Source organism: Kryptolebias marmoratus, linkage group LG21 (assembly GCF_001649575.2).
Source record: "Kryptolebias marmoratus isolate JLee-2015 linkage group LG21, ASM164957v2, whole genome shotgun sequence".
Classification (NCBI taxonomy): domain Eukaryota; kingdom Metazoa; phylum Chordata; class Actinopteri; order Cyprinodontiformes; family Rivulidae; genus Kryptolebias; species Kryptolebias marmoratus.
In genome coordinates, this window is record NC_051450.1 from 10,478,295 (window position 1) to 10,503,957 (window position 25,663).

At 37.5% G+C, this 25,663-nt stretch overlaps 1 protein-coding gene across 5 annotated transcripts in view; it reads right to left on the bottom strand.

The window, feature by feature from the left end:
• LOC108234705 (dipeptidyl aminopeptidase-like protein 6) overlaps positions 1–25,663 on the bottom strand; it is a 225,726-nt gene that overhangs the window by 121,766 nt on the left and 78,297 nt on the right. The window contains exon 1 of one of the 5 annotated variants that reach the window (XM_037973276.1): positions 2,767–2,897. The exons of the other annotated variants lie outside the window; for them this stretch is intronic. Within the exon in view, the coding sequence (XP_037829204.1) occupies positions 2,767–2,850 (84 nt within the window). The 5' untranslated portion in view covers positions 2,851–2,897. Of the gene's footprint in view, positions 1–2,766; positions 2,898–25,663 lie in introns of those variants that run through there. 5 annotated transcript variants of the gene reach the window in all.

Below are 25,663 nucleotides of genomic sequence, written 5' to 3' on the forward strand. Positions count from 1 at the left end.
CTTTACCAAACCTAGCTAAGTAGCTTTGGTTCTTTAAACTTAAGCAAATGAAAATAGTCAAACAACAACTGTCTCGTTTGAGGAAACTCAGTCAAAACATGCATCCTCTGTTAGAAGTCCTGAAGCTATGTCATACAAACTCACAAATAATAAAACCCAAAATGTTTCTCTTGAAGATTGAAATATTGTATTTATGATATTGTAACAGTCTGATAAGGCTTTGAGTCTTAAACAGTTGAATTACCTGTACAAGCAATGAAGGTCAGATCAAAACAAGACAGTCTGACAGAGTCCACACCTTCCTCAAACACTCGTATTTTCTTAAAGTCTAGTTTTTTTAAACTACTAAATTAATAATAATAATGTCCTGCCATTGAAGAGCACCTTTTACAATTTAATCCATTTTTTTAAATTTGTAATTCAACAAAAATGAGGTGTAAGCATGGTATTTCAATTTTCTTATTTTTTTAGTGAAACTGTAATTTTTTTTTTTAATTTATTTATAAAAAGGACTAAACATTTGGCTGAGAAATGTATGATAACTGAAGGAATGAAACCAGCGTTCCTTGAAGTATGCATAATGCTGTCTGCCTTGCATACCATAGATGTCATGGGATACGTTAGTGCTCAGAGTATGTGTTTGGGTTGCCTTTTAGCTACTACCACACACAACTGTAGCTTAATATCATTAAAATAAACTAAATTATTGCTGTTTTATTGTTTGCTAAGGTTAATTAGCTGTGGTGGCCATCTGGAATCAGGTTTGCTTTAAAACCTAATTAGTTTTAGATGTGCATCCAATGATTATGGTCCGAGGTTTTCATTATACTCTTTTCACTGGATCGTGAAGTATTTTGCTAACAGACGCACAGGCAATGATGATGATCATAGCATCTTCAGAATATGAACATTTTTTTGTTCGAGAGTAGGGTTGGGATACTTGGAGAAATACTATTGCTCAAAGGGATTTTTGCAAAGAAAATTTGACTTGGCCCAAAATAAATAAATTCTACTCACTGATTTTTTTTAAAACTGCCAGAGGAGACAGAAAGACCTACTGGATCAACACAAAATATCAAAAACTGTTAAATTACAAAACACCTCAGGATGCAGCACCCACACTATTAATCGCCGTGGATCTAGTTTTGATGAGAATGACAGTGGAGGAGTATAAACACTACCACCACACCACATGTTAGCTCATTATCTGTAAAAGTGACTGAGTTATTGTTGTTGTTGTTTTGATAAGGTCAGTTAGCCGTGGTGGCCATCAGGATTTGGGTGAACTACAAAAGTGAATCTATTGTAGATGCACATCTAATTTTTACTTTTTGAGAGTTTCAATCAAATCCATCCACTGGTTAATGAGGTATTTTGCTAAAAGATAAACAAAAGCACACATACAGACCATTACATGATAGCCTGATGCCATAAAAGGTGGGCAACAAAGATGTAATGAAAGAAATGTAACAGATGAAAATGCCAAATAGTATCTGGAATTCTAAGATATTCTAAGATAACGTATGTTTACAAGTAGTAGTGGGTTTACTGCACATAGCTTCTTTGATATCGTAGATGCCTGAGTTAGTGATTTTACATTAAACAAAGGTTTTAGGTCATGACACAATCTGACCTCTGTGTGGATTTACACGGTTTAGTTTTTTCAAGCCCTTGAAACATTTTTTCTTTTATGAATTAAAGCAACTTCCCACACAATTCCAGCAATTGCAGGACTGTCAGCTTTGCTCAACTAAAAGGTACTAAAGAGGTCTGAGCCAGAGTGTCCACAAAGATCTGTCCTGATTGACACTTAACAGAGTGTGAGTCAAGTGAGGTGCACTGCTACATAGTGCAAATCAAATAGTAGAGAGTAAAGGTCGACAGTGTGAGATGGGGAGAGTTTTAGCTGGTACATGCAATGAGTGATGGAAATTAAAGTGAACAGAAAGCTCCGGAGTATCAGCTAGACTGATGTAAGCAAAAGGAAAAGAAAGCCGATCTCATCCTGGAGATGATGAGAATCAAGATGCAGTTTTCAATTAACTCTGGATTTCATTCTGAGGAGTTGCCCAAACCACCGCTATCTGTATTCAGCACTCGAATTGGAGCAAAAAGAGTCTCTCTTTACCCTTTTAAAGCCACCGTCCATTGGGAATGCAATATTGACTGGCTCCTGCAGTGCTTCAAACACCCTCCGCAGGATTTTGGTCATGTACCTCCACACAGCGCTGAGTTTCATTAGGTTCCCCCCTCTCTGGGGATAACCTTTAAAGAGGCGAACAAACTTTAATGCTGGCTTCTCTTCCACGTTCGCTTTATCTCAGGGATACATTTTTCAGAGAACAGCTTTTCAAACAGACTAGAAGTTGGATTTGTGGAGAGCGATAAGAACAAGTCTTTATCAGAAAGCAGGGATGGCTCTCTTTTTAATGGGACATTTAGGAAACATAATGCTGCAGTGATATTTCTCCTAAACACAGATAACCTTTCCTTCCCCTCCCAAATGATATAAAAAGAGAAGATCTGATCCAAAGGCACACCTGTGTCTCTTTCATTTTTTTTATTTATTTTTTTCTAAAGGTGCAGCATGCATAATTTGGATGTAGGTTACAGATAAGATTCTCCAATTTTCTAAAGCCTTCCAGTGAAGCTGTGACTCTGACAGTGAAGTTCAATACCTTCAAGCTTTTTTACAAGTCATTCAAAATCTCGTCCACATAGAACAGCACACACACCCTCAGATCTCTTAAAACAAATCCCACTCACCCTCAAGAATCTCTTGGCTGTCTCTACCCTGGAGGGTTTCCTGTGGAGGCCCAGTGGCGTCCCCAGTTGATGGTCAAATATCATGTTGAAGCAGTCTTTGGCAGCTGGTTAGCCTCCCCGCACTGCTGTGCCTGCTGCCACTTGCTGCACCGAGGCTGTTACAGCTGCTCCACAGTCAGCTCACCAGCTTTTTCCATTTAGGAAGCAGCTGCCACACCCAGAGCTATTACACCATGCACTTCCCAGCAACTACATGCAAACAAAAACATCCACCCCCTAGTCCCTCTGTCTCCAAACCCTATACTGCACAGCATGACCATTAATAGGCCCTAATGGGGGCCAAGGCCAGGATTAGCTTTCACTCTGTGCTCAAAGGAAATCTACTCCAGAGGAGTCCTCTTAAGGAACGTCAAACCATTATCGGAGCAGAATATGATTAAAGGGCTTAAGCTAATGAGCAGGAGGAGTTTAGAGATGCAGCAGGAGTGTGGCGGGGCGATGGAGGGTGAACAGCAGTAATTCAACACCTATCTGTGAGATGCCACTGAGGGAACAATCAGTGCTAAACTGTTTATTTAGCCATTAGAGATGCAGCATGGAGCCCTGACAGGTAACTGGCTGATTGGAGATCGGATGTTTACAGCCGTGTTGGTGTGTGAAGGCTGTCAGTGATGACAATGTACAACTGTGCAGATTAATTACCTGCATTTCTTTAAATTGTTTTGTCTCTCTTTTTTTTAAGATTTGTGTGTTGCAAAATGTTGACCAAAACTAAAAAGAAAAGAAAGACAACACAATGACAAAATAAGAAAAAATAAGATAAAAACACACACTAAAAATGTTGAAAATGAAAAAAAAAGCATAAAAAGAAACCCAAGATCTTGTGAAATCGCCACTAAAAATAGAACCAATTAAAATGGTGTTTTATAAGATAGTAAACTTTTTTTTTTAGTTTTGATGTGGGTTCAATGAGATCATGTTGTAGTATAATGTCAAAATAGAAAAGAAAAAAGGAGCCTTTCTATCTCTCTGCCATAAAAGGCTGAAAATCATATAATTGCAAGTGTATAAATGTGTGTTCTTATATCTATATGTCTGTTAATAAAATAATAATAAACATAAACCACTGGACTGATTTTATTAAAACTTTCAGAAAATATAATTGGATTTACAACTGATTAAGCTTCTCAGTCAACACGATTACCCATGACCACCACAGTTAATCAGCCTTAGAAATCACAACAATGGCTATAACTCAGGGAAATTTACAGATATTAAGCTACATTTTGGTGTGGTAGTAGCTGAGAGTTATGCCCAACACGTACTCTAAGCTCTAGTGGATTGTGTGACACCTATATTTAAAGTGTGGCCATGCAAAGTGGTGCACAATATTCCTTCATTCAAAGAAAACGTCTTTCATTTAGATGTGCTTTGTTACATATTGTTATACAGTTGTGTTTTTCAAATGCATTTGGTGAATTTATGTGTTCGTAGGTTACTTATTGCACTTCTTTAATTAATTCTTCACTTTTCTGTGTACTAATTTTTGCTGATTTTTTTCTGTTCTCAGTTGCGGCAAATTAGCCAAAACTAGTTAAATTCAAGCAGGTCAAAGCAAATATTGTACAGAACAGTTTTAGGGTGATTGTATCACTGCAGACATTCCACAACCTCATTTTGAACCGGTGGAAATTATTTTCCATTATCACCACAAACTAAACTTTCTAGCATGTATTATCAGTCATGTGAGAATAAAGTATCAACTCAACATAAAGACAATAATCCCACTATTAAAATGTGTTTTTCTCTTCTTTTATCTTCACCCAGATGCAGCAGACACAATTCATCCCAGATAATAACAATTTCAGTCTCATCTGGAGCTAATCTTCTTGCAAAGCCAAGGCCAATAAAAAATGATAAATCCTCTTTTGATAAGCACGGCCGTCATCATTAAATTGCCAGCACGCCTTTGAGGTGAGGCGTTTCACATTCTCACCGAGCTGAGGAGACACTTGCTTTAAAAGGATTATTGTGTGTGAGGCACACCTGTGTGTGTCCATTCAGCTGGAATATTTGCCCACTTCGGAGCTACTTCAACATATCCAATAATGAAACCCCCACCTGCCTTCACCCACCAGTAATCTGATTTGCATCATTATCCCACACAAGCACAAGTGTTCTAAACAATATGGTCTAGGCAACAATAATGCAATCTTCGTGCTGCATGAGCACTTTGGTTTGAAGTTTTGATTTCTTCTGACATATTTCTTTCAATCTTAATACCGATTAAAAAACAAAACATTTAAACCAGTTTACAATAACCACTAACTGATTCTTGGCCTATCCGTGTAATGGCGTTTATTTTAAGTTATGCAACTGATCCATTTGCGATCTGTGGAGCTTCACAGTTTTAATTTTAGCCACGCAATAAATGCAAAATGGAGCATTAAGGAAAATATCATGCATTTGCAACAGCTCATTTTCTTCTTTATTTGGTTCTGGTGATTTGAATCGCCAAACTGTTTAAAACTAACCAAACCAAGGTTGATATTGTTTTCTATGCTTTGGCAAAGCCCTTAGTGGGATTAAGTAGAAAATGATCTGTGTGCCACAAACAACTTTTTGAGTTTGAAAGACATCTAAACATCTAAAATGCCAAAAGATGTCTCGTATAAAGTCGGGCTAAAATTGGGCTAAAAATGAAAACTTAGTAGTGGTATAAAATTAGAGACATTTAGCAGATATTGGCAGTAATCAATAATCACTCCCAATGTGAGAGAATTTTTGCAGGATTTACAGACATGGATTGTGAGTGTTATATATTTTAAGCTTTTCGTGTGTTATAAAAACTATTGAAACTAAAGTTTATGGACAAAAAATTGTCTAAATTAAACCAAAGTGGTTCAGGTCTGATTGAGCTGTTAAAAGTGTGTCTGCTCCATAGTCCAAAATATCCTTTTTGTAGCTTTACAACTTTCAGTCAAAGACAATTACCACCACTTTATCACTGACACTCAGAATCACAAAAGAAAGACTAATGTGACGTCAGGGAGTGGAACAAGTTTCATTGTATAGTGTATACTGTTATAGTGAATGTTTTTTGTTGTTGTTGTTGTTGTTGTTTTTAGCAAGCTTCAGCAGTCATACAGTCCTTCCATGTCTTTGTTTCCATAAAGTGCTCATTTCTTAACCTCAAAACATCCTCAGCACAATACCAAACTCAAAACAGGATTATAGCTCTATCTCCTTGCCCTTAATATTATTATTTATCAGCAGTGTGTACAGTTCAAACTTTGCCCTACAATACTTTTGCAGCCCAATCCCCGCCTTCAGCTGTTAGTGCAGGGTTGACAAACCCAGACAGATAAAAGTGTGCAGGCTGCATTCTTTGGCTACAATATGGTTCACAGCCCCTAAAATTGATTACTAATGGGTCAGATGAAGCCAAAACACAAACTAAGTGCTGGAAGGGGGGAGCTCTGGGGAGGTCGCAACTTGTCTTTAGAAAAGCGCTCAGCCCTTCTCCTGGGAAGAGAGTTTTACTCTCCATCCAGATGAAGTAGACAGGCAGAAAAGCCTGCAAAGTAATGGCACGCCAGCAAACACAAACACTGCAGCACCCGGAGACAGTCATTAACCTCCTGCCTGCGCTTTATTTCCTTTCCGATCAGAAGCAAGGAGGACGCCATGTCTGCGAGGCCAAACATAGATTCAAAATGTGCAAAAATAAACTGAAAGTATAAAAGTTTTGTATTCACACAGATGCCTTAGAGTCCTTGTGTGTTTCACACTGTGTTGCTCTGTAAATTGTGCTGACACAAGCCAAACGGTGATCGCAAGGGAGCATCAGTGGCGTAGCAATCTAGCTCTCACAGGCCCAAAGCTCCACAAAGCTCATTTACAAATCCCTGTCCTCTGATGGCCCTGGTGTCACACTGACAAGATGCGATGACCAGTTAATAACTGTCTCATTACCAGCTCCCCATGGCAAGGAATGTAAATATAATATCATACTACTAATATGATATTTTCAAAACACCTTAGAAGTATGCCCAAGCCTCCTAAGGTAATTTTTAGATCATCTTATGGGTATTATTACCCAAAATATCCTACATGCAAAGCTTTAGTTTTTACCTGTTAATGACCAGACTAATTGTATTGCTGCATGCTATTAAACCTGCCAGAGGAGACCCTTCTGCCAACTCTCTTTGTAAGGCATTCAAGGACACTCAATATTAGAGAGTTGGCAGCTAACGAAGCAATGTGGTGAGTTTTGTATGCTGTTATCAGAAAATGTAACTTTGAAACTACAGGTACATACTTCTGGGGGGAGGCAGGGGATGAATCCTCTTTACCAATTAAAAAGGCTCAGATTTATCTACTGAAATGAAAAATGTGAGCGAAACAAAACCTACTCTAATGTTTCACAAAACATAATAATGCCTCCTATAGGTGCAGGCCCTTTATTTAGAACTAGATCTTAAAGGTAAGTCTATCATCTATGTCCATTTTTGTCTTTTTTGTAATCTTGGATCTTCCCATCTATGCAAATTACTCCAGTCCACCAATACTATCATTCTGGTGTGAAGGTGGTTGAGGAGGACACATCCATCTGACACAACAAACTCTTCAGAGAGCAGCAACAATACCACCTTGCCTGGAAGTTTCCAAACACTTTTCCTCTTCTGCTTCCTGATCTATGAGGACTGGACAGAGCCACCCTCTCCTCTGGCTGCTTCTATGACTGTCAGTCAGCCACACCACATAAGCTAAAACCCATCAAGCAGCCCATCCAGGTGTCAAAGCCTTTTTCCAGTCATTGAAGGCCCCTGATGAAAGCTATGATCCGCTGATGCCTCACAGGTTCTCCTACTTTGGGTTCCCTTTTTCTGTCATACCCTCCGCTGGAGAAGGAATCCATCCTTTAGCTACCACCGTTTTTGGTAAAACCACCTCTACCAAAGACAGTAAGAGTGTCATCTATACAAGACTCCTCAAAACTATTCCAAAAGTACACTAACCGCAAATCCTCCTGGTTTTTGTACCGCATCCCCTAGCACTTTGTGGAAAACAAACTCATTTTATAGTCCTGCGCCATTCCATCACATTATCTTCTATTTCGATTTTTCTTTCTAAGTTGTGTTTTGTTTTTGTTTTTTTCTCCCGAGCAGCTTTGCTCCAACCACAAACAGAAAAGCAGCATTTTCTGCCACAAATAAAAACAACATTTTTCTGTTTCCTTCAGTTCATATCTGAGAACAATTCCTCACACGCTTACCACGGAGGTACATTTATCGCCAGCAAAGTCATGGCCTCACAACGTCGTGTAATGGCTGCATGGAAGGAATAAAAGAGCCGAGGTCATTTGTTACAGTCTGTGAGTCATTATGTGTGTGTCCTTGCAGTCTGTATGCCATGCGTGTGCTCAGACAGGTGTTGGTTGCGGTCTGAACAGATGTTTGCAAGTCTACAAGGAGCACTGAGGTCATCATAAAGTTGTCACATTAAAAGCTGTTGAAAGGCAGTGAACATCCAGGGAGATGAAACATGAGAGAAAAAATAATAACGTCTGATGAGAGGCCATAAGAGATCTTGATCTATGTCTCAAACTAATGTGAAAATAATACAACGTCACTGTGTGTGCAGCTATGGGAGGGAGACACTCAGACTGGATTTGATAAAGCGATATTGTAGCTTCTGTGGTCTCAATTCATCACCACAAGCACAGCTCTGTAGGAAAGCCACACACTGTTGCCAAAATTGATGACAATGGTACAGCATTTAAATTTATGGAAACTTCAGCCTCTATATCAAAGAATCTAACAAAATTCAACTGGATTTTGTCTGATTTTTTTTTTTTTAGATCTGGTGTGATAAATGGCTTTGCAATATAAACACAAAACTTTATTTATTAAAGTATTCTCAAAAGTATCTTTCATTTGTAGAAGCACTGTGCATGTTGTTCAAGGAGATTTGAAATAAATAAAAACAACTTACAAATTATTCTAGCTGGTGTATTCTCTGCATTTAATAATTTAACAATTATGTTTAGTTCTGTGGCTGTCTGTTACTTGATATTTCCTGTTGGTTGCATAGGTGCTGAAACTCCAGTCACCTTTTCTAGGATTTTGAAAACATTAAACAGGATAGCAACAAGTAAAAAAAGAACAACAACAACAAAAAAAATCACATAGCAAAAAACTTAACATGTAGCAGCAATTTATTATCAAATTTTAACATCACTCTCAGGTAAATACCCTTTAAAAAGAGAGAGAAAAAAGGCACCACGGAGATATGCTACACGTTTAAAATTAATAATTAAAAAGTGAGCATCAGTTTGTGATGATCTGGGAAGAAAAAGTTTGATGTTTCTCACATCGTGCAGATCCCTCTTATAACAACACATTGATCACATTTTGAAAAACCACAGAAACACAGAACATTAATCTCTTATAAACAATAAACAAGCAACCACAAGTGTAGCTGCTGAAGGATTAAGGTTTACATTTAAATGAAGTTATAGCTTTAAATTAAAAAAACAAACAAACAAACAAAAAAAAATATAGAAGTGTTTAGGGTTTAGCTCAAGTTTAACTACTTCAAGGTTAAAGACAGTGGTTAGAGAGTGGTTAAAACGTATCCTTGTGCAAAATTAAAGTCTGTTTTAAAGGACCTGGCAACAGCAATCAAATTTATGATATATGCTTCTAAACTAGGTGTTAAGTAATTTCAAAACAACTTAGCTAAATATTCTTTATCCTGCTGTTTATTGCCGAAAGTTGTCTTTGACAAATTTTGTTTTGTATTGTTTATCATCATTTATCCTGCCTTTAATTTGTTTAATTGTTTATTTATGTGTGTAACTATGAAAACAAAATTAATTCACAACCTTACAACACTCATCACCTTGACACAGAAGGAATTGTTTGCTTTGCAGGTTAATGTTTGCTGTCAAATTAATTTATAGGCACATACTGAGGGCATTCTCCACTTCCTAAGTCTTCTTCCTGAACAGATACTAAATCACCTCAAACCTTTAGGTAGATAAAACAAGCTCGCCAGGTGAAGGCTGGCTGTAGCACGAACTAAAATGTAACAGCGTGGCATAACAAGGTCTAAACAAAGACATCCTGGTCTGTGCGACTCATTTCGGCTCGAACCACACAGCCACAATCCAAGCCTGTGTCTCAGACAAAAAGGGAACTTGCTGATGTAATGTCACGCTTCAGCTGGCCGATGCCATTGAACGAAACAAGGGGTCAGGAAGGTGAGCGATGGGAAGAAGGGGGAAAAAAAAAGGCAAACAGCTCAGAGGAGGAAGGGAGGTGTGCTTGCGATGATCTGGGCTCTCGGTTCTTTTCAGGAGCTCTGCACAGGTCAATGGGAAAAGGAAAAAGGAGCAATTCTAAGTTGAGAGGAAGGCTGAGAAACAAACCGCACTCAGTAATGGATGAAAAGACTCTTTTAACAGAAAACCCTCACCTTGTTAACCGACAGCCATGAAGCAGCATGTCGCTGTAAAATCAGCCGCATTATTAGGAGCTGAAGTGCTCCGCCAGCTCGGGGGTTGATTGTTATTCCGGGTACTTATTAGCAGCCTTACGTGTAAAACGCATGATGCACAAAATTAGTAGGAACAAATGAGTCCAATTAAGCTGTTTATGTTGTAGAAAAATGACAATTTGCATAAGCAGGGAGAGAACAATAATTAAAACTGTGGTAAGAAAAAAGAGTCAAGGGCATGATCTAATTTCATAATAAAAGCAAACCATTTTAAAGCTCTTGCATTCCTTGAAAGAATGAAAGTCACTTGCTACCTTTCATGCATTTTAAACTAAGATTGCCTCATAATGATAAATGACAGAGTTGTAGCCATTTTGGTCAAACCTTGAAAATACTGCAAGATGTCACACTCAAAGTATATGTTGCAATGGATTCTTAGCTACTACCACACAAGATTTTAGCTCAATATCTGTAAATTTGGCCAAGTTATAGGTATTTTTGTGTTGCATAAAGTCAATTACCTGTCGTGGCCATCTTGAATTCGTTTGACTCCAAAAGTTGATCAGTTGTAAATATAAATCTAATGAGTAGTTTTAGAAAGTTTCATGAAAATCTGTCAAAAGGTTCATGACATATTTTGCTAACAGACAAAGGCGTTGACTCTAACAGTGGATCCTAAAGCTTTAAGCAAAGATCTCGCATACTGAGCAGCACTTGAAGTATGTGTTGTAAATGCCTCCTAGCTATCACACAAACTGTTTGTACAATATCTGTAAAACTGAGAGAATTGTTGACGTTTTTACGTTTTCTAAAAGGAGTTGTCTATGGCAGCCATCATGAATTGAGTTGCCTCCAAAACCTAAACAAGATAGTTCAGATAGTTTGACAAAACAAACTTCAAATAGATTACGACAAAACAATCTGTTAAACGTTAGACGTGTTGGAGATCAGTCTCACATACTACCACACCAAAGTTACAGGCATTTTGTGTTTTCTACGGTGAGTTGAATACTGACATTTTGCAAGTTTTATCTGAACTTGTCCCGTGGTTTCTGATATATTTTGGCAATAGTCAGACATGTGAACACACACACATACATGGGCAAAAAACACTTTGTCTGCCTTCACCTTTTGGTGGCGGGAAATAAAACATTTAGATCCCAACAACCAAAAGGTTGACTGGGAAAGAAAAATCTAACTCCAGACATCTGGTATTTATCCTCTCTGATGCTCCTCAAGCAATTTGCCCTCTCAGCAATGACAGTTGGAATCCTTTCCTGTCTGTATACGATCTCAACATTTTGTTTGGCAAATGCCTCGCATTAATAATGCACAATCACGCTCCGCTCCATCACGGATGAATGCAGGGTTCACATATTCATCTCACAGTAACCCAACTATCAGAGACGTGCCATTTTCCTTCTCCCAACCCACCTCCGAGCTGCAAAGGTAAGGATTACAGCCCCTCTCCTCTCCTGCATCAAAGCAGCGCATGTCAGCACCCCCNGATTTCAGTGATTGAGGTTGGGGCGGTTAAAAGCATTTCAGTTAGGAACACCTAGCAGAACAGATTCGAGTGAAAAAGCAAAGTTTGGAGGAGACGACAGAGAAGTTTTTTCTTTTTTTGTTCTGTGAAAAGTGCAGGAATGACAGCACAAAGGGGGGCTTTTTGAAGCTGTGGGCGGTTCTGTGCCTATGACTGTTTGTCACCTTCCCTCTAAAGTGCAACTCAAACGAATGCGGTGATTCTTATCATCACTGTTACCAGATTTAGAACAGCAAAGCATTTATCCTATAAGTAGTTTGTCTGTACATCATATGCTTCTATTAACGCCTCACATCCATCTCAAAGCATATTGCCTGGAAGAGGTTATGTGCAATAAGCTGCAGATGTTTGGAGTCATGCTGCAGAGAGCTGTTCAGACCAATGAGTGGTTTAAGGTCTACAATTTGGTCTGTCTGGCCTATAAATGTTACAACATGAACCAATCTGAGCATTGCTGTTTTCATGTATTCTCATTCTCAGTGGAGTACAGAATAAAAAAAAATGCTTTAATAAGCAACATGCCACTGTTCTCCACATTTCTCTGCATTGCATACAACTTCTTCACAATCAAAACAAAGCAGTTTAAAATACCGTCAATGAATGAAACCCAAGATAAGTTGGTGCTCTAGCTTAAGAAAAAGACGCTTGCAGTAGAAAATATATTGTTTATTAATAAAACAACATTTATTTGTCTTCTGACAAGAGCTTACCAATTAAATGACACCTTTTCTGTTTATTAGAATGAATTTCCCAGAGTACATTTCAGAAACATCCAAAAGATATCTGACTTGCACATAACGTAGTCAGAGTTACATCTGTGCACCTGCACTGCACTGAAACACACAGTTGTCAAAGGAAATGTCAAATCCTGATATGGTTGTGCAGGAGAATATGGATATCTCCCTTCTGGCTGCACAGTATAAAAAGTGGCTTGCTTTTTTGCACCCTGTGATTATCTTATGAAAATGCTGTTCTAAAGAAACTTAGCTGAATCAAATAAATAGGCACATTTTACATCATCTAAAACAATGTAAAAAAAATAAAAATAAAAACAAACCCTGAAACATCCTTACATTATTTATTGAGACATTCGCACACAAGATGGCTGCAGGTTGTTTTGCGTGTTGCTGCCTTTTTACATCATAAGTCTTGCTGAAACCTCATCAGTGAAGACTGAAGGTGTCATGATTTGAATTTTGTGTGTATTTTTTTTTGTTAGTTTCTTCAGATTGTTTTTGTTCACCTGTTTTACTTTTGTGCTAGGTGTAGTTGTTCACTTGGTTCCTCTCATTGTTCCCTCAGCTCCCGATTATCCCTGCACCTCCCAGCTGCTTCACATCTGCCTAATTAGCTCACCTGCTGCTCGTTCCAGTAATCAGACCCCGGTTAAACAGTCCTCTGTTTCTCTTCTCAGTTGTAAATTCCTACTGTTGCATTCATGAGTTCTAATGGTACAGCAACATTATTAACCATTTATCTAGTTGTGTTTGAGAGTTTGCATTCTGGGTCTATATTCGCCGCCAAAACACAAGGAGGAGCCCACTAAAAAAAAAAATCTATGCAGTCTTAATCATTTCGAGGTTCGAGGACAGGTGCTAAAATCTGTCCGTTCCGTGAGCCTAAAGATTAGAATTTTTTACACTACTGTAACAACTAACAGATTTTTTTTTACTTTCTTATATATATATATATATATATATATATATATTATTTTTGTTTGTTTGCTTTTTGCTGATGGTAAAATTTAATTTAACATTGAAACACATTATTTACAGTTGATGAAATGGGTTGTAATATGCAGTTTTTTGACTAATCTAAAGCTAAAAATGTTGATACGGATGAGAATACCAAGGATTTTGCAACTGGATTAATTATCCTCAAGGGGCAATTTGATTCACAGCTGGAAGTGGTAAATGAGAATTTAAACAATGTGTAAACAAAAACACATTTCCAGTTACATAGTAGTATTAAATATATATATATATATGGCAGTTGGCATCACCAACTTCTTGAACTGGTTTGTTCTACATTGTGTATCTTTGCCCAGATTGGAGCATAATGAACTCAACTTTTAACCAAGTGATTTTAACAATAACAATATTAATAATAATAATAATAATAATAATAATAATAATAATAATAATAATAATAATAATAATAATAATAATAAAACAAGTGACAATGAAAATAAAATTAAACACTGATGCACACTCCTGGAAGCCAGACATCTGTTTCCATTTCTTACAGTGAGTCCTTTTTTTAATGTAGGCCTACAACAAAACAAAAATGTTTCAAGGACTAACAATTTTACAATTTTACAAATTGATGTTATTTTTTTTCCAAGCTTAAATTTTAGCAACGCTCTGTATTTTACACACTCTATGCAGAAGAAACGCCACTAAATCCAGGCAATGTACCCATAAAGAGGAGTAAATATCTCATACTTCAACATCAACAACAACCTGAAAGCTTGGTGAATGATTCACTTTCTAATGTATTCAGAAAACTTAAGAAATGTTTTAGAACTTGGTAACTTTCTGAAAAAAAAAAAAAAGTTGAAAGAGTTGTCGAAATTCACTTAAGCATTGATTCGTTAACTCATAAAGAAGCTATAAATATTGAATAAAGAATGCTTTAGAGGATAAATATTTGGCTTTAACCATACATTATTGAATATTTCCTTACGTTTGAAAATGAAATATGTGCAGGTTGCATCCAGTCTGAATGAGTTACCAGCAAGACAAAGAGGAAACTAAATGCAGTTTGAAATTACCCCTCATTTCATTCCTTTCAGATCATCTTGTGGAGAGTGAACATGTGGAGGACCATGTTTTCTTTCATACAAAAATCAATAGAGGAAGAATCAATAACGCAATTGTTACTGATTAAATCATCCCACCTCCCCCTACCTCATTTTTTTTTTTTGAACATTTTTGTCTTGTGGTGTATTTTCCTTCACTGAGCTACACTGATCGGGCAGCTGCTGGCTGAGTATTACATCTTGCCTTTGTTTTTTTTTTGTTTTTTTACTCTGGTCATCTTATTACATCACACACCACCCAAATATCCACTTTTGGTTTTGATCAAGAACGTCTCTCTGATGGCCTCTTTGCCTTTAAGGCTAAATGTTTTATGTGGCCAGTCATTTCCTGCTTCTGTCCCTCTGTCTCTCTTCTTTCCTTTCATCATCCCTCATCCTCTATATCATTGATCTAACCTCACTTTGTATGGCTGGCCTGGAGTCCCTGCAGATCCTGCTTTCAGAACGATACACAACCCAGGCGTCAGTTTGTGGTGGTGGTGGTGGTGGTGGTGGTGGGGTGGGGGGAATCACCTCATTGCGTTGGCAGGAAACGGACAACCTCTAGTGGTGCAGGAGGAGCACTTCGACTGATGCTTTTTTTTTTTCTTTTTCATGAGTCTTAATTTTAGCTGATAGTTACTGACATACTGGTGTCCAATTGGCCATATGTGAATAAAGCCCCATAAGATGCAAATTTATTTATCCTTTTCTAAGCTCAGTTTGGTTGGTTTAACTACAGTCTGCTCCAGCTTTCTGGGTCAAATCACATAAAACTGAACTGTATATAAAAACCCATAAAATCAACATTAAATTAAGTAATTAAAAGACTTCACACTGTCTAGAATAAACTGAAGTAAAACCTACACAAATAAACAGGAAAGTTTAGCCAACCCCCTGGAGCAAACATCAACTTCGTAAACTCTTGAATACTTTATACATAAATAAGACCAAGAGCCATCATTTAACAGCAATTTACTCTTTAAAATAAATCTCATGCTACTTATCTCCTGTTGCTGAAAGGGGAAGCCGGATGCTAATGGTTTTGCCCTATTATGTGATTTCTTCAATTCGCCTTTTACCAAAATTCCTCAACCCATATTCTGAATGTTCAACGGTCTGTGCAAGAACTTTATTTAAAATTTTGCCAATAACTACAGTGACTTGACTTTCTGTCTGTTTGCCAAAAAACGTCTGAACCACTGGACAGATGTTAATGAAACCTTCAGAAAGTAATCACTGGATGCACATCTACAACTGATCAACTTTTGGAGTCAATCCAATACAAGATGGCCGCCACAGCCAACTGAACTTAGAAAACCCAAAAATGGCTGTAATTCAGTCATTTCTGTCATGGTAACAATTGGTGCGGTAGTAGCTGAGAGTCATTCACAGTACACATTCCAAGTGCTGCTCATTGTGCCAGACCTTAGCTTAAAACCTTGGCATTAACTCCTAATGTCAACACTGTTTGTCTGTTAGCAAAAATATCTCATGAATCACTGAAAGGATTTTAATGAAACTTTCAGAAGGTAATCACTGGCTGTGCATTTACAGCTGATTGACTATTCAAAATGGCCACAACAGCTAATCAACAATAGAGAAAACAAAAATGGGTATAACATAATCACTTGTACAAATACAGTATTGAGCTAAAACTGGATGTGTTAGTAGCTATTAGTCACTCACAACACATACTCTGAAAACGACATCTCGCAATATCACATAATGATATTGCACATAATGTTATTTTCAGGGTTTACCCAATATGGGTGTAACGCCATCTTTTCTCAGTGTAAGTTTTTTTCTTAGTCTAAAACTCTGGCATGAGCGGCAGTGGGTGATATGCATTACTTCAAGGAATGCTAGACCTTTAATTTTTAATTATCGTTTTTCGCCTTTCTGCTGTCTCTTTCCTCAGTCCTAGGATTTGTGCGCCTAGTCATGAATAATGACTAAATCAGCACTCTGGTTTTCTGACCCATAAAGTGAAAAGATGTGTGGTTCTTAAGGCCTTTGCCTGTGTGTGCATGTGTGTGGAGCTGCATGCCGGGGAGATGGATAAGGGAGAGGAGGGAGTTGTGCTTAAAAACCCCCACAAAGCAGAAGAAAAAAAAAAAAAAAAAAATTCAGTGAGTGCTTGGTTTTCTTCCAGCTTCCTCCTGTTGCCTGCCTGCCTCTCCTCCTGGTGAAAACACCTCGTGAAGAGGCCGGATATGAATTCATTTTACGCTGAGATGAAGTTATTAATGCCCGCCATCTGTTATCGTCAGCGAGCTGCCAGACGAGAAGCAGCAACACAAAGAGGAACGCGGCACCAGTTGGAGAGCTGCAGACGTCAGTGAGACACATGACGCCGCGTTTGTTATTGATGAATTGCCTTTTCTTCACAGATATCTGTAGTCTTTCCTCTATAGCTTCTCATTTTCTGAAAAACAGGGGCTCCAAGAGACATGACAACAGTCAAAAAGTGATAGAGGGAAGCAGAGATGTTGTTCTAGTCCAACAATGACTAACATTTCTATTTTGGCAGCTCTAATAAACAGCTAATTTAGTTCTGCAAATATTGTTACCCGTCACCAAAAGGCAGGTGATCAGGTGATGGTGAATGGCCTCTGTTAGTGTGTGCATGTGTGTGTGTTTGTCATTAAAATATCTCATGAACCACTGGACAGATTGTATAGAAACTCACAGAACTTAATCAATAAATGCACATCTACAAATGGTTTACTTTTGGTGTCAACCCCTTTCAAGATGGCTGCCACAGCTGAGCAACCTAACTTAGTGAATTTTACAGATATTAAGGTACAATTTGGTGTTATACTAGTTAAAGGTCATTGTCAACACATATTCCTAACTCTTCACATTGGGTGAGATCTTTGCTAAACATTTTGGCATGAATTTTGGAGTCAACCCTGTTAGCAAAAAAATTCTATATTTTATTTGAATCAAATCTTTAAACCTAATCAAAGCATGTACACCTACAATTGATGAACGTCTGGAGTCAATCTAATTCCAGATGGCCACCAAAGCTAATTATCCTTACCCAACACAAAAATGGTTATAACTCAGTCAATTATACAAATATTGAGCTAAAATTTGATGTGGTGGTAGTAGCTGAGAGTCATTCCCAGTACATGTTTTGAGCACTAACAGATCACATGAGATCTTGCAATATTGCTTTACTGGATGAGATAACATCAAAAGCTTTCACAAAGTGGATAAAATGGCTGTAACTGTCATTTTCACAATATAAAATGATCTTTATTTAAAACTCTGGCATGAAAGGCGGCAGATGATATGCATTCCTTCAAGGAATGCTGGGCCTTGGATTTTCCAAATCAAATCATGGGCATATGAGAATTATCCTATCTTCTTCCCTGTTTTTTTTGTTGTTTTTTTTTACTTTACTGGTACATATTTAAAGTGAATTCTGAAATAATATCAGATGCATTTTTGATTCTTTTTAATCCCCCTTTTTAATTTGAACAAAACAATTTTGATATATAAAGTGCATCATGCCCATTATTTTTGCTTTTGGAACATCAGTGCTGGCCTATTCACAATCTCATCCCCCACCCCCAAGGATGTGCACCTGGTTTGTGAGAGCTTCCCTATGATAAATAAACCATACAGACCTTTTTTTATTATTTTTTTCTCGCTGCTGGATGCATAATTTAATACAGGGGGAAAGGAAGCACATGCAAATACATCATGTTTGTTCAAAGTAAACTGTTTAAGAAGAAGGTGATGAAGGAAAAATGAGATGGAAAAAAAAACTGAAGTTGGAAGTCAATAGGGGCTCCTCAGAAAATGTTAAAACAATGACAGTAATAAGGAAACAAAAGAGAACAATTAGGATCATGTGTTTGCTATTCCCTTGTCCTTCATTCAATTCCCTTTTACCTTGGAGGAGTTTGAGAAGCTTTCATCATCATAAACTCACATATTGTTACTAACTACACACACACACACACACACACAAACACATCTCCAGATGCCACCCTGAATCAAGTGTCTACACTGATGACTCTATATTCCCAGTCCCATTATTGATCGCTCGCGGAGAATTTACTAATCAACACAAAACAAGGCAAATTCTGCTCCTGTAATCAGATGAAATTAGACAAGCAGCAGCTCATTACTCTGAACTAATTAAGAGAAGTTCACAGTTGCTACCACTGTATGAAAGCAACCCCCTCCGGCTAACGCTTTGCTTACATGAACCATCCACATCAGTCAGTGCGTCAGCTGCAGCTCTGTCAGGCGGCAGGTTAACATAATACTAACATGCTCACAATGACAAGGCAAAAATAGAGATGTAGAAGAAGTGTAGTGCTTGGATTTGTATTTGATCTGACATTAATATGTTAACCTTTGCAGATAAAACACTGACAGCAAGCTAGTGACAATACATAAAACACCCTGGTACTTGCTTGGTACATTACTGGTATGTACCTGTTTGTTTGTTTTTTATTTTATTTTATTTTATTTTTTCGGGGACCAATTTGTATTTTGAAGTAATTTGCTAACCTGCATTTATTGGATATGTATCTAGAATTTACTGGGCACTTACCTCATACTTACTTGACAAGTACCTAGTACTTACCTGCTACATACCTGATAATACTAAGGTATGTACCTGGTACCTATCCGATGCTACCCTGTTGCCTACAGGAACCGGGATGTTTTATAAAGTGATTTCTTACGCTGTATTTACTGGGTATGCATCTACTATTTACATAGTATTTACTTTATACATACCTGGTGTTCATGTTGTATGTACCTAAGTCATACTTGGTACACACTTGGTTCTTACCTACTTACCAATAATTACTTATCAGGTAAGTACCAGGTATATACCAAGTAAGTACCAGGTTGTAATGTGTACCAACGGAGTTTGTAGTATTTAGCCTACGGGAACAAGGGATGTCTGAAAACAAATAAGTACATTTAAACTCAACCTGGATAAAATGAAATCCAGGTACAGATTGATGGAAAGTATCAATGAAAATTTATCTTGTTCCCGATTTTTCACACAAAAACATAAATTGGATAAATAAATTAGTGCAGTTTTAACTGGCTGGTTCCACTTGCAAACCCTGAATGAACTAATTTATTTTTCCCCCAGCTTCAGAACATCTATAAAAACAAACCCATGCTTATATCTCTGTTTACATCTGTTCAAACATCTGTTTTGTTTCTGAATCTTTATGAAGCTTCTGTCAAGGGCCAGCTATGTTAATTTTGTTGTAACAATTCGCCTTTGTTTCTAGTTGATTCTTTACACACGCCATACCAACTGTGATTCCTTAAATATGGTGGTGCATAGGTGCATTTTTATTTTCTATATCAAAGTACTGCAGAAACATGCAGCAACATCTTAACAAGATGTCATCTGCCCCACTTTCCACCTTGTTGGTTTACAACCTACAAGCACAAGAGCAAGGAAATGAGGCTGCGGTGAGTGTATACAGATGCTGTTCCGGATTTTAGCAGGTGGCTACATACCCTCCTACACCTGAGATTTAGAGGCGCAATGTATTACCTTAGAAAAGCACAGGGTGTTGCAACAATATTGCAGCATTTCAGTTAAAAGGAAGAAGATGAAACTGGAAATCTGTCCAGTGTAGGCAAACAAAATTAATGTTAGTCTGATCTATTCTCCTTCATGTGGGAAGATTTCGAAGTTGTGATAAATCAGGACTTAGATGTACTAAAAAAGACATTCGGCCAAACTCAATGCGACAACACAATGTAAAGCAGCTGCATTTACAACACAATGGTGCCTACTAGTGCAGGCAGCAATGGTTACATAGCTGTGAAGCAGATGTCTCCAATAATAATAGTGGTAAAAAATGTTTGGAATGTGTTTTTAAAAATGTAATTTCCAGTGTATTTAAAAAAACACTTGTACGTAAAGAGGAATTCATAACAGCTACGCTCATTTCAATGGCATTCATTGACCACGTGTAATACAAAAAACAGCAGGGGAAATTGAAGGCCTTGCATTGCTTGAAGGAATGCATATTGCCCACCACCTAAGACTAAAATCATCTTGTCCTGAGAAATAACAGCACTGTAGCCATTCTGGTCAAACCATGAAAATAACTTTAGAAGCAATGTCATGAGATCTTGCGCTCAGAGTATGTGCTGTAAATGACTCTCAGGTACTACCACATCAAATGTTAGCTTAATGACTGTAATTTTAACTGAGTTATAGCTTATTTTGTGTTGGCTAAGGTTGATTGTCTTGGGTGGACATCTTGAATTAGATTGACTCCAAAACTTTTTCACTTGTAGATGTGTGTTAAATAGTTACTTTTTGAAAGCTTCATTAAAGTACATCCAGCGGTTAATGAGATGTTTCCCCAACAGACAAACTGGGTTGACTAAAACAGTTAATGACAAAGTTTAAGGCAAAATTTTGTGTTGTACAATGAGTGCTACTCATTGTACAACACTAGAGTCATGGCTACACATGACTCCTAGAGTCATCTCCAACACTAGAGTGTGTGTGACTCTTAGCTCCTACCATATTAAATGTTAGCTCAGTATCTGTAAAATTGATAAAAAATTATAGATGTGTTTTGTGTCTTTTAAGGTCAGATGGCCTTGCTTGGCATTTTGAATTGAAATGTCTTCACGTGTTAATCAGTTGTAGATTGACACCCAAGGTTTACTTTCTAAAAATGCCATTAAATGGGCAAAAGCATTTCTGCCCACCTTTTCTCTTTCAGCGATGAGCTATGTTGAAAACAAATACTTCATTCTGGGCGATGTCCTTGCTACAACATAAAATAGCAACAATGTGAATGGTCCTTCCAGGGTCCTAGCGAGGTCTTCGGTTGTGTAATAAGAACACAATGTCCTGCCAAATATGCTCGATAAAGTGTGATAGGTGCACAATGGTTTTGAACATGCACAAAACTACCATTATGTGGTTTATCATAATGAGGTCCTGGGTGGCACATTGTGGCAGGGTATTCATGACGTGGGGGGTCATGCACTTGTGTGACTTAGCTGTTGAGAATCTGAAGCAGAGCCCCACTTGCCACACGGCTATAACTACAACTGTGACTGTGAAAAGGTCATGGAAGCAACCTAGCACAGACACAGTACCCATAGTAATGTCATGCTAGGGTTTGAGAGAGTGAAACTTGGGCTGGCAAATAGAGTTTAGTCAAGGTACAGGGGGGTGTTTTAGGAGAACACTGAAAATAACAGGGTAACTCCTATTTGACAAGTACTAAGAGTGTAGCACATGACTGCCTTCACACAGCTGTTTTAGTTCATTTGCTTACATAACATCAATTGTTCTTCCTCTTTTGCTGGGTTCAACAAAATGGCTTCAGATAAACCAATTTCTTTTAAAATTTAGGGTAACTACAATAATTTACTTGGTCTTTAGACACCAATATATCCAGTTCCTCATCCTGGACCAGCAAATGATTGAGTCTACTTTGGATTTTTCTTGCCTCTTAACTGGTAGTTGTCTGTAAAATTGTAGAAGCCTAAAACATTACAGATCTAACCAGTTTTACATACATACAGACAAGTACTTGTGATTTTGCAACAATCAGAACAAAACTAATAAAATAATGCAATATACATGAACATCAATACCAGTAAAAGCCACAGGCTTCAGGACAATGATGTCTCAGCAGAATTAAAGCAATAAAGGGAGTGGTAGTAAAACAAATTCAGCACAATCCATTCTTTTGAGAGCAATAAAGAAAGAGAAAAAGTAAAAAAAAAATAAAAATATCAAAATAGAAAACAGTAAGTCTTTTTTGCTGCCCTGGGAGGCTAAAAAAGAATTCCCATGACTTATTTATGACCTATTATTCTCCAACGGAACCTCTGCATCTGCTGACACAGTGGAAAAAAAAGGGAAAAAACAACTTATGATAAACTTTATATTTACTGCTGTAGTTTCCACTGTCCTTCATCATTATTATTTGAGTTCTTATAAAAGCAGAATCCAATCTGGTGCAGCTTAATAAAAGAGCACTGCGAGGCTTGGCCGACTCATAATTCAAACCCTGTCTTTGTGTGGAAATTGGTGTGATATATATAAAGCAAAATGAAGAAATAGCTCTTACGATTTTTTTTTTTTCTGTTTTGTTGCCTCCTCCTTCTTTAATGCAAAGTACAGACACACAGAGATGAGACAGTAAAACAGAATGACTGTGAGACCAAAGTATGTGACTTAAATAACATAACTAAAAAAGCATGACCCCTGTGTGGGTTTGTTAGAGGTCTGACTCTTAGCCAGTTATCTCCTGAGTCTCGTTACAATTGTGCTGATCAGAGTGGACACAAACACGAAGAAAACAGAGATGTTTACTCATGTAATGGGCTCTGTTGAGACACGGAAAATCACACTGCGGGGATCAAGCTTTCATGGTGTGAATAAAGATCTAGGTCGGCTTTTTGTCTACCTTTTGCTTGTCAGAAACACCATTTCACTGCGTTTCTAATGAACAAGGCTGAAATGTAAGAGTCTTTGCTTTAAAATGAAGCTGCTGGGGAATTAAAGGCTTAAGAGGGAGACAAACAACATTACATAATGTATTTTTTTAGATAAATTATGAACAACAGAGTCAGTATTGAAGATACAGCTAGGTATTAGAGTTGTTCAAATATTGCAAATATAGTTTTCAGAAAAAAAAAAAAAGTCAGATAAGCCAGGCATTTTGTGAAAAAAAGAACAGAAAAATCAATCAAATAAACCATACTTGATTGGAAGGTAATGAGTTGTTTGGCAGCCTGGGATTATCATCAGAGAGGGTTTTAGACCGAGATCACTATCAAATGTATTGACAGAAAGGGATTAAACGAACAAAGGAAAACAAGTTAAGCTCATGCCCAACAATCGCAATGATGAGTCGTTCTGAATGTGTTGTCTGTCTGAGGGGGAAACAAATACTTCTGTCCGTCTGTCGTCATTCTTCAAACAACACTAATCAGTAACTTCTCATTTGACTCTACGTTTAAACCACCAATCTGATATGATAATGCTGTAATTCCTTAAATCTACCAGAGGTGATCTGCAGCTCAAATCTTTGATTAGAATCTCTAAAAAGATGGTAATAAGTTTAATTTCTATTCATGTGCAGTTTCTGCCTGTCAGTCTGGCTTACAAAGATGTTCTAGAAGCTTTGAGTTTATTTCAGCTTCCTTTGGGGCTAAAACTTTACAAAGAAAAACAAAAAAAAGGTGTTTTTTGTAATAAAATAAAATAAATAAAAGTTTAGCTCAATTTGATACTACTTTATACTTCTGCACTATAACTAACTGGAAGCATGTAATATTTCAATGTCCCTATTTGGTAGTTACAAAAACAGGTCACTTTTCAGCATGTATGTTGGGCTCCTTTCACATTGAACAACGACCTGCTACACCATAAAAGATCAGCCAGAACATGGATCGACCAGGTTGGCTTCATGTTTTGGATGCAATCTTGATCAAGGTCATTGAAACAACTTAGTGAAGATATGATGCCATAATGGTAATGTTGTGCTATCGAGGTGAGATCATCTTGCATGTAGCTGTTTACTGACATGGTCTGAAAGAGTTGGGCCAGGGCTATCAGGATTTGGGTTTGGTTTGAGTTATTCTTTAAGTTTCTTTTGTATTAGGTTTATTGTTTCTTTAATTCTGTTATTTTGTTCCTGTGTTTAGTTTTGTTGTTTGGTGTTTTACTCCCTGTGCCCTTAATGTTTCTGTCATCATTTACATGACCTCAGCCTGTTTCACTCCTATGTACTGTCCAATTTATCTTTGTGTGTTTGCCACCCTAAGTTTTTGTTATTTAGTTTTAGTTGCTGCCACGTCAGCCTGTGTTTTCCTCTTTGTTAACAAATTAGTTTCTCTTTAAGTCCCTCCTTATTCAGTCTGCATTTGGGTCCGACCAACTCTCCCCTATCTGACAAGGGCGGGCATAAAAAGTGTGGTGAGGGTAGAGAAAAGTGTCTCCTATTTGGTGAGTACTAATAGTGTAGCGGCAATGCGTTCACAGCGAATGAGGTTTTTCAAATTCACTGAGACCCAGCCATGTTTTAATAGGGCTTGTAGATCATAGGGAGCAAAGAGGGGTCACCATTCAGTGTAAAGGGGATGTGAGACTCAATTACAGCCACAATGTCACCCATTCATTTGTTGAGATGCACTGATAACAGATTTCTGGGCCAGTCCAGATTTCTAGTTTTTGTAAAGCTCTGACTTGCCTTTTGTAATTTTAGTGAATCATAATTTCTCTCAAAGAACTGTAATAAACAGCACCTTATTTGTTGTCTATTTTCTAGTAGAACTGAAAGAATGTTTTCTTCAAAAAAGCAACAGGTTACCAAGCTACCCCTCTATATCCACCGAAATGTATGAATAATATCTTAGTAAGTTTAAACAAAGTCAACTTTTTTTTTCTTTTAACGTTTCACTTCACACCCCAGGAATTCAAACTAAAAAGTGCAGAGTTCAGAGCTTTTAAACTGTTGTGTGCTGCTTTGTTTTTTTCATGCTGAACTCACATGCAAATCCCTTCCCCTCCTCTCCCTCCTGGGGAATGTTAAGGTCTTAGAGTTTGGAATTTTGCACTTTTCAGTTTGAACTGAGAAAGCTCCTTGGGTGAGAAATCTTCAAAAACAAAAATAAGAAAAGAACTAAAAAGATTTAAAAAACAAACAAAGCAAAACGTTCAGATGCATTTGTTTAAACCTAGTGGCATGCCCTGGATGACTTCACCGGCATACAAATACTATCCTTCAGCATATAGGTCATAGGCATTTAAACTAATAAAACCCAACAGTAAAGTATCAAAAATATCCGGTCTTACTGATGAGACCGTAATAAATAATAGACCAGGCTATTTGAACTAGAATTTCCTGGATATGAATAAAGTTTTAGATGTCACCATGGCTTGAGCACAGCAGGTATTTCTGTCCATTTCATATACAAAATTGCATTTATTTTACACACATATACTATCAGTTTTGAAAGAAACCTGTCACCCAACATGAGACATCCCTCTGAAGGCCTGTAACACC